We start from the raw sequence: 14297 nt of genomic DNA on the forward strand, positions 1-14297 counted from the left end.
GACTGTGCTACGAGATGAAGTTTGAGAGATTTGGCGTGGTTTGCTGATGGTCTTGGAAGTGGAAGTTAATCATGTGATCTACCACCAGATTGATTTAATGGATGCGTTTCTCTTTGTTAATCATTGGTGCTATCCAAAAGATCATGAGAAAATGATATTATTAAAAAAATAGATAAATACTATGGTACTTATTATACTATACTGGACTTAAATTACTAAAAAATATTTTACCATCTAATAAATTTAGATATGATCCAAGTCAATTAATTTGTTTTGTCTTTTTTTATTTTTTTATTTAGTCACAAAAAAAAATACTAAAAAATAAAAATAAATAATATTTAATAAATTTTAGATAATTTATTTTTTATTTTAAATATTTTATTTTTTTATTTTAAAATATAAATTAGACAATTTAGACGTTACAACAAAAGTACCATAAAATTTACCAAAAAAATTTGAATTCAAGTATCGTCTAAGTTGGCAGCTGCGATTTGTTCTTATACAAAGAAGTGCGAACGGTGTGGCAAATTATTTGGCCAAAGAAGGGGCTTTTGGAGAGTGGCGGAATTTGAAACAAAATTTTGGAGGGCTAGATAGAAAATAATTGTCAAAATATTTTTGATATGGACCAATTTAAGATAAGCTCGTCTAATCTCATCTCTCTGGTTTGAGTGATATTGCCAAATTTAAAACTGTTTTTCAAGATCTCGTTCCAAAAAGTTAAGGTTAAAGTCATAGATGTAACTTTTTGAACTTTTGAAGGTTATATCTCACTTTCTTCGTTATTCATTAAAGTAGAAGAACTATCTATAGGTGTTGATATTGTAAAAGTTATATGTTCTCCTTCTTAAATATTAGCATTCATCTTAAAAAATGTATCAATTCTTTGATTTTTTATTATTATTTTATATAAAAATTTGAATATATATCTTGTAAAATATGTAAAGAAGAAGTTAGAAGGACAAATATTAAAATTTATAATATTTATTGAATTTTTTTATCAATTTATACAAATACAATAATATTAATACTTATTGAATATTCTATTTTTTTATTATATAAAAATTAAATTAAACAAATAGTAAAATATAAATAATATTAAATTAAATAAATAAAAAATATCTAATTTTTTATATTTAAACTTAAAGATAGAGAGAGTGTTGTTTATTGAACTTATTAGATACTTTAAGTCATAGTAAAATATTTAAGTCAATTGAACTATTTTTTATCTTTTAAAAAAGTACTACTAAGTTTTTTATAAAAAGTTTGGAAAGGCCATGGTCCCTTGTCTGAATTAAGTGGACACTATGATGTAGGGCTGCATTTGGTTTTAAATGTTTTAAAAATAAGATAAGATACAACACTAAAAATAAGATACAAATGATAGATACACAAAAAATAATATTTTTTTTATTTTGTTTAATAATAAACTCAATAGCGAAAAGAATAAAATTATAAAAGTATAATTTATTCTTATTTTTTCCCATAAAAAAAAATTTAAAAAAAAATATATATATAACTATAAAGAGTTAATAGAAATAGTAAAAGAAAAAAAAATTAATATTTCTAAATATAATATTTATATTTATATTCATCTATTAAATATAATTTTATATTCCTGTATTCTTATCTTAGTACTTTGTGCTTATAAACAAATATAACCCTGACTTTAGCCACAATCTCTCATGCTTCGACTGCTTCTGAATGATTTAGATCAGGAGCTATCTTTTTCATCCTTCCGTTCTTTTATTTCTCTTTTTTTTTCTTTTAAAACAAAATAAATAAATAGCAATATTAAATTTATTAAATCAGAACAAAAAATAATAATTATAATCAAAACATATTCATTAATTCTAATAATTAATTAATTAGCTAATTTTTTTTTTTAAAAAGGAAGGGTTCCTTGAAAAAAAGCAAAGAGCAAGGAGAGGCTTACAAAACAACGTCTCAACTGTTAGTTAAAAATCTAGTTAAATCAGTTATCAACTTTCACGACCATAAATAAATAATCACTTGAGTTTCCACCATAAATAAATAATCAGGCTTGGCCGCTCCGGGTTAACTCCATCGGTCCATGAGTCCATCATTCAATAACTCCACAAATCTACAACCAAAAGCAGGCGCCAACAAACGGGACCACAAAACAACGACAGCGAGAGCTCGGGTAAAACGAAAGCTCCCGGCGAGGATCGAACTCGCGACCTTTCGCTTACGAAGCGAACGCACTACCACTATGCTACGGAAGCCGCTGTTGAAAGAAGGATTCAAGATTATCTTTTTAAACCCTAACTAAATGCATCAATAAAATTCAAAACCCCAACGAAAACCACAATCGTAGCAGTAGCAGCCAAGCAGGGCGGAGATGTGCGGAATCGCATTGATTGTCTCTGCCATTCGCATCACCTCATCCTCCTTAACATCCCCACCTCCTGCAACTGAGAAAGTAAGCTCAATTCAAAGTTTCAACTGTTACTGCCATTCTTTCTTTTTTTACGCCGTTTAAAGTTGCTTGCTCATGTTTCTTTTTACAGCTGTCGTTCTCCGTGGATGACGTCAAGGAAGCTCTCCGGAGAAGGGGTCCCGACAGTTTAGGTGTAAAGAAAGTCTCCCTGCAACGCAGCGTTTTGGGGAGAAACCATATCTCATCTTCCTTCATAGCAGCAGGTGATGAAGGACACGGATTCTGTTCTCAAGGGAATGATGATAATGGAGAATGTACGGCGCAGCTTCATTTCATTGGTGCAACTTTGCAGCTCAGGGGAAGCAATCCTCTTGTTCAGCCTCTCGTAGATGCATCTGGAAATGTTCTTGTGTATAATGGTACTGGAACATTTTACATCTTATATATATGTTTTTCATAATCATTTTAGATTATATATGTTATATGAATGAGACTCTGCTTGCGTTGCAAGCACTATTGTCTCACGGCAGCAACATTGCGGCTGCAATTGTAGTTGCCTGGCAATTTAAAACTACTGTATATATAGCCAACCACCATGTGTCAACGTGTGAAATGTCTTATCAGTTTATCTTTATGGTTTTGCTCTGTGTTATTGGTTGTGTTTTCTATTTATTTATATATCTGAGGGATATGTCTCCCATTTTTTTCATCTTGGTGAGTAGTGAATCATTTTAGGTTTTGATTTTTATTGTGCCTCTTTAGGTGAGATTTTTGGAGGACTTGACATTGCAAGTGATTGCAATGATGCTGAATTCCTCTTGCAAACTCTAGGAAGGTGTTGCTCCTGTGGTTATTGTGCTACCGCCCAGTGTGCTAGAAGTGGGAAGAGTACTGTTCCAGATGTTCTTTCTACTATTAAAGGGCCGTGGGCTATCATCTATTGGCAGGTAACTCGAAGTGGTAAGTTTCTGTTTGTCCAAATTTTGGGCTCTATCTGTTTCTTCTGCACGAATCATGAAGTTTGAGGTGGTACCTTCTTTTTTCATTTTGGTCTTTTGTAGGATAGTTCACGGACTCTCTGGTTTGGCCGAGATGCATTTGGTAGAAGGAGCCTCCTTGTTCACTGGCCTACACAAGATGACTCCACCTTCCTGCTTTCTTCTGTCTCACCTATTTTTCCTACTGAGCAGACCTCTGGTATTTCCCTTCTATGGAGCATATTTGGTTAATCTTCTACTTATGCTTCACTTTCTGTGAACTAGACTTATTTGGATAGATTATATTTGTCTTTCATAAACTATGTAGGACTATTTTCTACTTATGTTTCACTTCCGGTTGTGCAGGTTATTGAATTTGTAAATTAAAGCTTTTGACAATTGGGCTTATTTATAGTAATTTGCTGCAGAGTATGAAACACATAATGGACTCAGTTGTCCTAGTTACTGGGAGGAGCTACCATGTGGGATATATAGTCTGGATGTGGATGGTTCAAAATCAAATGGACATATGGCTGGTGAGCTCAAGCTACATGAATACACAAATTCCATGTTAAAGGAACTTATTAAGTGGGAGAGAACTTCCATTGAACCCAACTCTGAAGACCTGCAGATATACAAATGTAAGTTTTTTAACAGGGAAACACAATATGCATTCTGCTTCTTAAGAGGCAGTTCCATGTGATAAAGGTGTTATCATATATTAATGCTGAATGCTCCATTTAATTATTGGAAAATTTAATTCCTAGTATATGTTCCAACCCCTTTTGTACTATTTGGCAATTTGGTTGTTTTTAGTTTTATTAGATTGTGACATCTTCGTCTTGACTAAGCAGGCTCAACTCAGTCAACAATTCCAGTGCCAGCTCATGTTTTGCTAAATGCTTTACACGAGTCTGTGTTGCGGCGTACTTCAATGTATACAATATACCAGGTCTCTGATTTGATGGAAATTGGATTACTGACATTGAATATGAATGTTGCTGATATGATTTATGTCTTTTGTGGCTTTTGTCTGTGATAAATGGTAGTAACAGGATATGTTCTTACTAGTCTGTTTGTTAAGATGTTTTCAGCTGTGGGGATATTTGATAGTTTGTTTGATGGATGAATGATTTTAGCTCTAACTGAATGTAATTGACACAAGGAAACTTACATAGTGTTTCCTGAAAGGTTATTTCATGGTGAAGGGCTCCCAGTTAGATTACACCACGTGCTGAGTGAAAATCGACGAACTTAGCTACCCTGATAACCCTTGAGTCCTTGATTATTGACATTAAATCAGATTCAATCTAAGACCACTGCATAGCATTTTATTAGACGTTTTTCACACAACCAATTATTGGATTGGAAGTTCCTTTCATGTCAATCATACCCATAAAACTTAACAGTAATCTAAAACCTTTTTAGATATATGGATCATATATCTGATGTGATTGCCATGGAGGACCTTTGAGTTTATGCTTGAACTGTCAATGTTTTCCACTTTTCCTTCTGTCAATATTATTTATATTTGCCAGGATTAATTGAAATATTTGGATTTGATTGCACAGGCAGCAATATCGAGTACTAAAGAAGAGAACTTTGTTCCTGTGGCCATTCTTTTCTCTGGTGGTCTGGATTCTATGATACTTGCAGCATTATTAGATCAATGCCTAGATCAAAGTTGTGAGTGCTTCCCAATAAGCTTCATTTGATTTCTTTGCTGTTACTTTACATAATCCTAGTTAGTTAATTATCTGGTTAGAAACACATGGAGTAGAACTAGTTGAGTTGGCATGTTTTTTATTTTGAAGATTTCAACTGAGCTGATTGCTTAATCTTTCTTTTGTGTTGGCAGATCAAATTGATCTACTTAATGTAAGCTTTGATGGTCAGTTTGCTCCAGATAGAATATCTGCCAAGGCTGGGTTAAAAGAACTGAAAAGAGTTGCACCTTCCAGAAGGTATGCAATGGTAACTGAAGTGTTTCATGGGCCTGTCTTACTTTCTGTTTTCTAGTTTCTTGTTAGAAAATATAGGTATGAATTGTTCTACTTTTTCCTTTAGGTATTATATTTTTGTGTATGCATTAACTTGAGTATCTTTTGCTATTATGTACTGAATAGTTTTTAAACTCAAGCTGAGTAATATTGAATTGTATCTATTGTCTTTCCTGTTGAAGATTTTGAGAAAGAAAAGAATGTTTTATTTCTACTGAAGTCTCCGAATAATCTCTCTTCCATTGTTATGGACGTTGAATATTGGTGACTGATGACATCAGTTTACTGGGAAATTTTGCTTTGTCACCGTTGGTAATGACTAACAAAAGTAATCGAATTTCAAATAGAAATGTATTCAACCAATACTTGCAGAAACGTATCAACATTGAATATGATAAAAGTTAATGGGTTTGTGATTTGAAGATGAATAAATTTAAATGAGATTTTAGTTTCGATTTTAGAAAATGTCATTGCCAGAAACTTAAGCTGGGAGGTGAGAATTTGGATCCTCTCATGTATATTTGAACATGAGAGGATACAAATTCATTAGGTAAAGGAACATGTAGATCAAATACAGTGGTTTAAAAACTATATCTAGTTTACTCTGTAATATGGAGTCTCTTATTTTTGCTTTATTCTTGTGATTATGCATCTTGGGCACTGTACATACTTCCATAGAAACAATGTTATTTCTAGTTTCTATCGTGTTCAAATGTTTTCTCATTGTAAACACAGGTGGAGACTTGTGGAGATTGATTCTGAATTGTCAGACTTGGTGTTCGAAACTAGTCATGTTATGTCACTCATAAATCCTGCTAATACCTACATGGTACCAGTTAATCCTGTGAACCAATATTTATTTTTTTAGTCTGTCATTTAAGTAATTATGTTAATTTATATTACCACCTGATTCTCTAAGGTAACCTATGTTGCACCAATGCAGATACAAGTATTAAATATGATACTATGATACGTAAATCCAGGAATTTTATTAAAAAGTCTGTCACATATTTAAGAAGTTTAAGGTAATACAAATAGATGAGTAAAAATGAAGCTTTTGTGCATCATAGAAGTATATAAAGTAATATAAAAAGTTACTTATAATGCACTAACATGAACTACAAACTCAAGTCAAAGATATATACCTTTTATCGAAGTATCCCTGAAACCCATTTTCTAAGTTTCCAGACTCACTCTACTATTTCTGATCTGGTGATGTGAGTGGTTTCCACATCATTTCAGGATCTTAATATTGGAATAGCTTTATGGCTCGCTGCTGGTGGTGATGGATGGGTGTCTGGTGCAAATATAGATGATAATGATGATGAAAATCCTGCACGAGCTAAGTATAAGTCCAGTGCAAGGATTCTCCTTGTTGGTTCTGGCGCTGATGAACAATGTGCTGGGTATGGTCGACATAGAACAAGTTATAGTCGAGGAAGGTATTACTATGATACTGGTGAATTGTGTTTTAACATTATATACAAGGACAAGACTTAAAATTATAAAATTCATGATTCCATGTTGTAGAGAATGAAATTCTTTTCCCTTTTTAGATTTTCCTGGATGATATAATTTTCTAGTTTTGTGCCTTTGTGATTGTGGTCGTGCTTTCTTCCATATTGATATTTGTGAATCGTCATTTCAATGCATCCTGATGGTATAATATGCCTGTATCAGTTGGCTGGGGCTACACGAAGAAATGAAACTAGACATGCAAAGAATCTGGAAAAGAAATTTAGGGAGAGATGATAGATGTATTGCTGATAATGGAAAGGAGGTAATGTTCAATTTTACATATAAGAAAAATCAATGTTCTTGACTTTGTAGACTGACCAGTTACCCCCCCTTTTCTTCTGTTTTTCCTTGTTTCTAGTTTCTAATAAAGTATATTTTTCTTTCAGGCTAGATTTCCATTCTTGGATGAGGATGTGATTAGGGTTTTGCTCAACTTTCCTTTGTGGGAGATTGCCAACCTTGATCAACCTAGTGGCATCGGTGATAAAAGGATTTTAAGAGAGGTATTGCTGTTTTATTTGTGTTTCAAAGATGCATTTACTCCCCATGTTTTTTAATGTCATGCACTTGTTATGGATATACATTTTGTTGGACATTTTAAGGCTGACTGGCATTGCTTCCTCGAGACTTTTTTGAATCATTGACTCAGCTTAATAAAAAATGTTATGTGCGGTTGGTAACACAATTTTATGCTTGCGAATGGGAATGACTTGAAACTTTGGCGCTGATACCTGAACTGAGTCTATAGAGTGGAAACACTTTTGGTATAAATAGCCAATTGATGTTAGTATCTGAAAAGCTTTCTTACTGCAGTGAGATTATTGTGCCAAATCTTTCTCATTTCTGTCTGAAGAAAGAAACAAGAAATGATTTCTAACGACTTGGACGTTACTGTTGTACGTGTTTCTTGAAGGTTGCAGCATTGCTTGGTTTGAATGAGGCAGCAATTCTGCCAAAACGGGCAATCCAGGTATGCATATCTAAACTCCACGGTTCTGAATTTATGTTTTACGTATGGAATCAACGGTTGGGTAGTGAATCTACACAACCATTGGGGTAAACAATATAGCCTTTGAGTGCTTGCAATTTTTTAAGGCATTTGTAATCAGAGCTCTGGTGCCTGTCTGTAATAAAATTGAGAGCTCTGTGATTTTTTTAGTTTTGGTCCATTTTCGGGATCCTAATGTAGTAATGTTCTATAGAAATCTACAAGAACTCGTTTTCTACTCAGCTATTTGTCCTTTTCAAATGTCAACGAGAAACTTGGTGCTCTTCCCCCAAGGATGAGTTATGTGAGTTGGAGTTTTGGGGGGAAAGGCTTGAATATTGCAGAGGATTTCATCTTACTCTTAAAGTCAAAGACCTTCTGTTTCCCCCATTTTCCTCCAAGATCCCAACTCGCAAATACACCCTTCGTAATATTTCAACAACACTTGGAGGGGATGCAACACCACTGCAGGTGGCTGACAATGACTATAATTTATATTAAGTTGGAACATTTATTTGGCCCTGCCAATAGAAATGGCCACTCTTGCACTTTAATTGATTTGTCTTTATTACTCTATGTATGTAGTTTGGCTCTAGAATTGCAAGGGAATCAAATCGAAAGAACTTTGGGAGTAATCGAGCAGCAAATCAGGCTTCTGCAGGCAGTGTTAGGATTGATAAAAGATCGAACTATAGTTGATCCCTTTAGGTCTCAAGTTAATTTTCTAATATATTTATCATCAATAGACCACACGTGTCTGGGCCATTACAAATGCCTGCCCATTTAAAAAAATTGTTTAAACCGTTTGGGTAAGTAGATATTGGGTTTGTTTATTTGCGAGAAGAATTTTTGTCAGAAGTAGAAGTAGAAAAATATTTTGTATTTGAATATATTTATAGAAGTTTTTTCTATTAGCATTAGAAACAGTTGCAAATATATAAATTGTTTTAATAAAATTATATTATTGTGTAGAAACCCTTAAATGGAGCTTGTGACGGATTACCGGTGTAGCTGGGTGATACCGGGAGAAACAAAAAAAAAAAAATTACAATAATGTTCATGAATAAAAAATACTTATATAACATCATATTTCAAATAAGCGTGTCTGTAGAAGTGTTTTTTTATTTTTGTTAGCACAAAAAGATGTAGAAAATATGTATGTCGGACTAATATAAATTGAGTATAATATCTAGTATGTAATATGTAAACAAATGAGGTATCTATACTTTATAGATTTTGAACAACATAACTACAAATTCTTTAGTGCAATTGGACACAGAAGACGTCTGTAGACGAATATCAATTGACTGTCATATGTGTATCAGTGTATCTAACATGTAAATAGGGAAACTCAACAAGTATCTATAATTTATAGATTTTGAACAACGTAACTATATACTCTGGAGCTGTACAAATGTTATGACGAGAAGTGAACAGCGAACAAAAAAAAAACCCTTGCACATAATGTTACTCTTCGTGCAGAAATTTGCCTTTTTTAAGAAAAAATAAACATAATAAGAGGCTTTTAGTTGGGTGAAATCTATGTATAAAAAGTAAAAACAATTAAAAATTCAGATATATACTCTTTTTATTTTTGTAAGTATTATGTGAGATAAGATTGTGTATATATATATACATCTTCTCCATATATTACTTTTGCATGTGATCTTATTTATTCATCTCATTTTTTTTTATAGGTTTTCAAGAGTATGTATATTAAAAAAACTAATGTGAAAATACAAAAATGTAATGCGATTTTTAAACACGGTTTGTTCCAGACTGATCAACATCTCTAACTGATCAACAAATTTCCCCCTACTTTTGGTATTTGAAAAAAAAAAAAAAAATCACTAGCTGACCATCTCATCAAAGGATTACAAAGCTAGCTTTATAGAAGAAAAGAAAAGGAGTGACATTTTACAAAAATGATTAGGCGTATGGTGGTGGCTTTGGCAAATCCTTGACGGCGCCACAAAGCAAGCAATTATTTGGAATGTTGAACTCATCCCTGATTGAACGTTCAGGGGACAAAACGCTTATGTATAGTTGTTGTCCTAAGTAGCGGTTCTCAGCTATCTCCGACCTCAAGTTCCATACTCCGGCATTGTCGAATGTCAGCAGTATCGCCGCCCATGACTTTGGGAACACCTGTACTGTGTTCCTGCTCACCGTATCAAGCATGTTATAGCTCTTCCTCTTCTCTGGCGTCCACATCCCTGGCTCTATGCTGCATCATTTCATTTTTAATAACAGATCAGATCGAACAACTAAAGAAAGAAACAGATAAAGAAAACATGAATGCGCGCTTACGCGACAAAGAAGAAAGAATAGCCGCAAAGATGATATGACTGGATGCTCTTCTCATGGTTCTCAAAGACGATCTCAACAAAGGTGCGGTACGTGATGTTAAGCACATTGGGTTGTACGGTGAGGGTGGTTGCGACGCTGCTAGGGTTATCGGAGATGACATTGTACTTGAAGACCTTGTCAGGGATTTCAAAGTACTCAGCAAGCTTGATGGGTGTTTCCGGGTCAACATGTGAAACACCGTTGAGTCCATAAAGGAGCTTCCCACTGCCCCTACTAACCGAATTAACGAGCTTAATGGTTCGGGTAATGTTGATCTGACCGTAGTGGTAACTTCCCTGAGGATTAGGCCTTGCAGCGCTGGCGGTAAGGTTCCATCTGAAGGACTTGAATTGGTTCAGCGACCAAGCCCAACCAATCGGTGCTGCTGGAATTTCAGGTGAAGCTGGACCTTTTCCGTTGCTGTACCTTATGATCCCTTTTCCAGTAATTAGGGTTTTGCTAAACCTAGTTGAAGCAACCATGTAATAATCCCTGGGTTTCTTGTCGGCAGTTACGAGAACACTGAAGCACATTCCGACGTGGACGTCGAGGGAATCGTATGTGTTCTGAACGGTGTGAGAACCTTCCATCTCGACGAGCAGCATAGGGTGGTCTTGGATCCTGAAGTTGAGGGTGTCCTTGAGGCCAACGTTGCAGACTCTGTACTTGTAAGTCTTCCCTTCTTTCATTTCGAAGAGGGGCTTGTCGGAGCCGTCGCCTTTGGCGTTCTGGCCGTTGATGAGCACCCCTTCCGGCCGCCCCAGGGAGCGGCCGCCATCTAGAAATTTCTTGAGGGTTGCGTGGCTCTTTGTGAACCAGTCGCCAATGAGGACAGTGTAGTCGTCCTCCGGATCTGGGTATGGGACGGGGATGAGTAGGCGGCTGTTTATGCGGAGGCCGCCGAATCCTCCGGCTGCCCTGTGGAGGCCGAGGCTGGGGTAGTAGAAGTAGCTTCCTATCTGATCCTTCACCTGAAACTTGTATGTGAAGTTGGCACCTGGTTGGATTGGGCAATTCGTCCCTGGAAGACCGTCTTGCCATGAATTCTTTCTTTGTTGCACCCCGGACCTACAAATTTATGAGTTCAAGGAGAATTCACAATAATTTTGAATAATGAATAATGAATAATGATGATGATCCATACCAATGAAAAAGCAAGGGCTCATCAAGATTGTTGAAAACATTAACAACGATGTTATTGTTGCTGGTGGAATTGATATTTGGTCCTGGAAATTGGTCATTGATGAGAATCACTTGTTGTGGAACACCTAATGGGGAAGCAATTCCATAAGTAACCTTCCATGTAAAGTACCAATATGGATCTTCACTTCGTACCACCGAGATTGTCCATGAAAACAGACATGCCAATAACAAATATATTATTACCCTATCCATCTCCTATATATACATAAATTTATTAATCTTTTTGTTTTCTTGAAGGTGTAATGTTTTTGTTTTTGTTTTCAATGACTAGCTAGCTAGCTAGCTTTATTCTGTGCTATGATTCTTCTCGTTAATTATCATGTTTATATGGGCGTTGCTCGCTATTTCTCAACCATGAAAATCTCTGTATCCGCTAACACCTCTCGCTTCCAAATTGCTTATATATGCTCCTTGGAATGCGTACTTCCTCTTACGGTTATTCATTTTCCACTTCAAAGCACTTTCTTGTTGCTATTTTTGGAATGCTGATGACATTCGTTGAATTGTGTTACAAACTTCATGGGTCTTTTTTTTTTAAAGAATATTGCGCTAATAATATTTTTTTTTAAATAATTCATTGTGAAACTATTTTTTTTAATTAAAGAATATAACATTTTAAAAATTTCAATCATATTAAATATATAAAAAACTATCTTTATATATGTATATACTTTTTTTACCTTAACATTCTTAACAATCTAGTGTTCTCAAGGCACTTGCTTATGAGGACGTTTTTATAAAGCACTTGTGATTTAAGGATACTTTATTATCGAACCACTTTTGAAGAAAGAAATTCTAAAAAATAAAGAAATTGTGTTTGTTATGTTATTATTTGAAAATGATTGATTACACATTTTACAGTAGCACACATTCATTGTGATTGGGTTTGAGAATTTGTTTGTTTGGGCACTGAAATTTGTTTTCACTTTTGACACCTATATTAAACCAGCATTATAAAGAATGGATAAATGACTAATGAATGAAATTAGCTACTTGATTTACTAATTATAAGATCGGTTCCGTTACGTTACCAACAGCATATGTGCCAATTTCTGCTAATTCTTATTTATAATTGTGTTTCATGGAAGTGTGTTTGTGGATGTGTCTAATAAAAATGTCTTTTTTATAGCTGTGTTTAATAAAAGTGTCTTTATAGATATATTTTCTGAATGTGTCTCTTTATATATGTATTTAAAATATATTAATTATTAGACACATCCACAAACACAATTATAAATAAGAATTGGCAGAAGTTGGCAGATATGCTGTTGGTAACGTAGACTTTTCCTTATAAGATTGGTATGTAAATTATATCATTTTTGTTTTTGTGAAAAACGTTGCATTGTTCGTTTTTTTATAATTAAGTCCCAACATATATTAGTTACATTTGGTTTTTGTGCCACATAACTGCCTCTTCTGTTTTTTTTTTTAATATTCTATCCATTTTTTTATGCAAATAACAAAAGAATTTTTTTAAGATAACAGAGAAATATTTTTATAAAAGTGAAAAATAAAATTCTCTAAAATTAACATATATAAAATTTCTAACAAAACAACACAAAAGTTCTACGAAAATAATATAATGCAAAATTCTTTTAAAAACAATGCATAAATAATAAATTCTTTCAAATGAAAGAGTGAAGGTTAGCACTGCTCAATTTTAATTAGATTTAGCTAAAACAGCGTCTTAAATTCATTGGTTAAGAGAATTACAGTAAAAAGTTCTGTTTTTTCCAAATACGACATTCAATGTATATGCAACTTAAAAAAGTTTGCATTTAATTTGCATTTTGTATTCAAACTATCTAATTGTAATATATTTTAAAGAGTATTTTTAAGGAACTTGCTAGCAATACTTTTTATAACCCTTATTTTGAATTGCATTTCATTTTGTTCAGTCTTAAAAGCTTAATTATATGAAATTTCCTTTTACATAAATATAGTAAAAAAATGCAGAAGAAAAACTACCTAGTATGGCGGTAGCATTTTATGACATAGAAATTGTACTTCAATTTTGTTTATAATAATAAATATTAAATAAGATAAATTTAGATATTTTTTTATTATTTTTCTAATATTATCTTTTTCTTTTCACGTATTCAAGTTTGTGAAAATAATTGAGGTGGATCTAGTTTTTTTGTCCTTCCCAAAAATTTGATTTTGAGAAAGGTTTTTTCTTTATTTTTTAAAAAAAGCATAAATGTATAGTATTTAAGAGACCAAAAAAAATGTATAGTATTTAAGTAGTAGAGTAATATATTCTGCAGAGTGTTTAATTTTTCCCACTTCAAATAAAGAAAAAGTGTGGTGTGTATTAAATTATGTTGTTGATTTATTTAATTATGAATATAAATTTCATACTAGCTGAACATTATAACTCAAATTACTTTTTGGTAATGAGTTTAAAATAAAATAGGTGTTATTCCCCTCTTTGTTATTTTATTGGTAATGACTCAAATTATAAATATATTGTATCAAATTAAAATGCATTAACTGATAAATGCATCAAAATTTTAAAATGTCGAATAAAAATAGAAAGAGAATAATAAATTATAATGTTGAAGTATATATATACAACATATGTTTAATCATAGTTGTTCTTTTAGATTTAAGAGTTAGATATATTAGGCAAAGAAATTAAAAAAAATGAAGATAAATGCATCAAAATTTTAAAATGTCGAATAAAAATAGAAAGAGAATAATAAATAAATTATAATGTTGAAGTGTATAGAACATATGTTTAATTTTAGTTGTTCTTTTAGATTTAAGAGTTAGATACATTAAGAAGAAGAAGAAGGTGGCGTGGTTGTAGGGTTTTTTTCATGCTTCTTTATCTCAGATATATAGTTTAGCAATTAGCA

At 33.1% G+C, this 14297-nt stretch overlaps 2 protein-coding genes and 1 non-coding gene across 3 annotated transcripts; 1 reads left to right on the plus strand and 2 right to left on the minus strand.

The window, feature by feature from the left end:
- Positions 1-2174: 2174 nt before the first annotated feature.
- TRNAT-CGU (transfer RNA threonine (anticodon CGU)) lies at positions 2175-2246 on the minus strand. The gene has a single exon. It is a non-coding gene; the product is annotated as a tRNA-Thr (tRNA).
- A 56-nt stretch (positions 2247-2302) lies between these two features.
- Positions 2303-8810, plus strand: LOC107631828 (Asparagine synthase family protein). The gene is made up of 14 exons (XM_016335394.3): positions 2303-2443; positions 2532-2820; positions 3164-3348; positions 3463-3598; positions 3807-4019; positions 4233-4330; positions 4950-5064; positions 5237-5342; positions 6114-6207; positions 6621-6820; positions 7059-7158; positions 7283-7399; positions 7810-7866; positions 8470-8810. The coding sequence occupies exons 1-14, from the start codon at positions 2363-2365 to the stop codon at positions 8581-8583; spliced, it is 1905 nt and encodes a 634-aa protein (XP_016190880.1). The 5' UTR covers positions 2303-2362; the 3' UTR covers positions 8584-8810.
- An 847-nt stretch (positions 8811-9657) lies between these two features.
- Positions 9658-11706, minus strand: LOC107634770 (L-ascorbate oxidase homolog). Its single transcript, XM_016338192.3, has 3 exons — positions 11378-11706; positions 10195-11301; positions 9658-10111 (listed from the first exon to the last, which is right to left on the minus strand). Exons 1-3 carry the CDS (start codon positions 11626-11628, stop codon positions 9814-9816), a joined length of 1656 nt encoding a protein of 551 aa, XP_016193678.1. The 5' UTR covers positions 11629-11706; the 3' UTR covers positions 9658-9813.
- Between the last annotated feature and the right edge of the window lie 2591 nt (positions 11707-14297).

Source organism: Arachis ipaensis, chromosome B3 (genome assembly GCF_059453495.1).
Source record: "Arachis ipaensis isolate K30076 ecotype BB chromosome B3, ASM5945349v1, whole genome shotgun sequence".
Taxonomy (NCBI): domain Eukaryota; kingdom Viridiplantae; phylum Streptophyta; class Magnoliopsida; order Fabales; family Fabaceae; genus Arachis; species Arachis ipaensis.

Bases quoted from the DNA above. Each gene is read 5' to 3' on its own strand.
- LOC107631828 (XM_016335394.3), top strand. From the start codon at position 2,363: ATGTGCGGAATCGCATTGATTGTCTCTGCCATTCGCATCACCTCATCC. The intron at 3,599-3,806 runs GTATTTCCCTTC...AATTTGCTGCAG, and splicing joins TCCTACTGAGCAGACCTCTG to AGTATGAAACACATAATGGA. The intron at 6,208-6,620 runs GTACCAGTTAAT...ACATCATTTCAG, and splicing joins ATCCTGCTAATACCTACATG to GATCTTAATATTGGAATAGC.
- LOC107634770 (XM_016338192.3), bottom strand. From the start codon at position 11,628: ATGGATAGGGTAATAATATATTTGTTATTGGCATGTCTGTTTTCATGG. The intron at 11,302-11,377 runs GTATGGATCATC...ATAAATTTGTAG, and splicing joins GAGCCCTTGCTTTTTCATTG to GTCCGGGGTGCAACAAAGAA. The intron at 10,112-10,194 runs GTAAGCGCGCAT...GAAATGATGCAG, and splicing joins TATTCTTTCTTCTTTGTCGC to CATAGAGCCAGGGATGTGGA.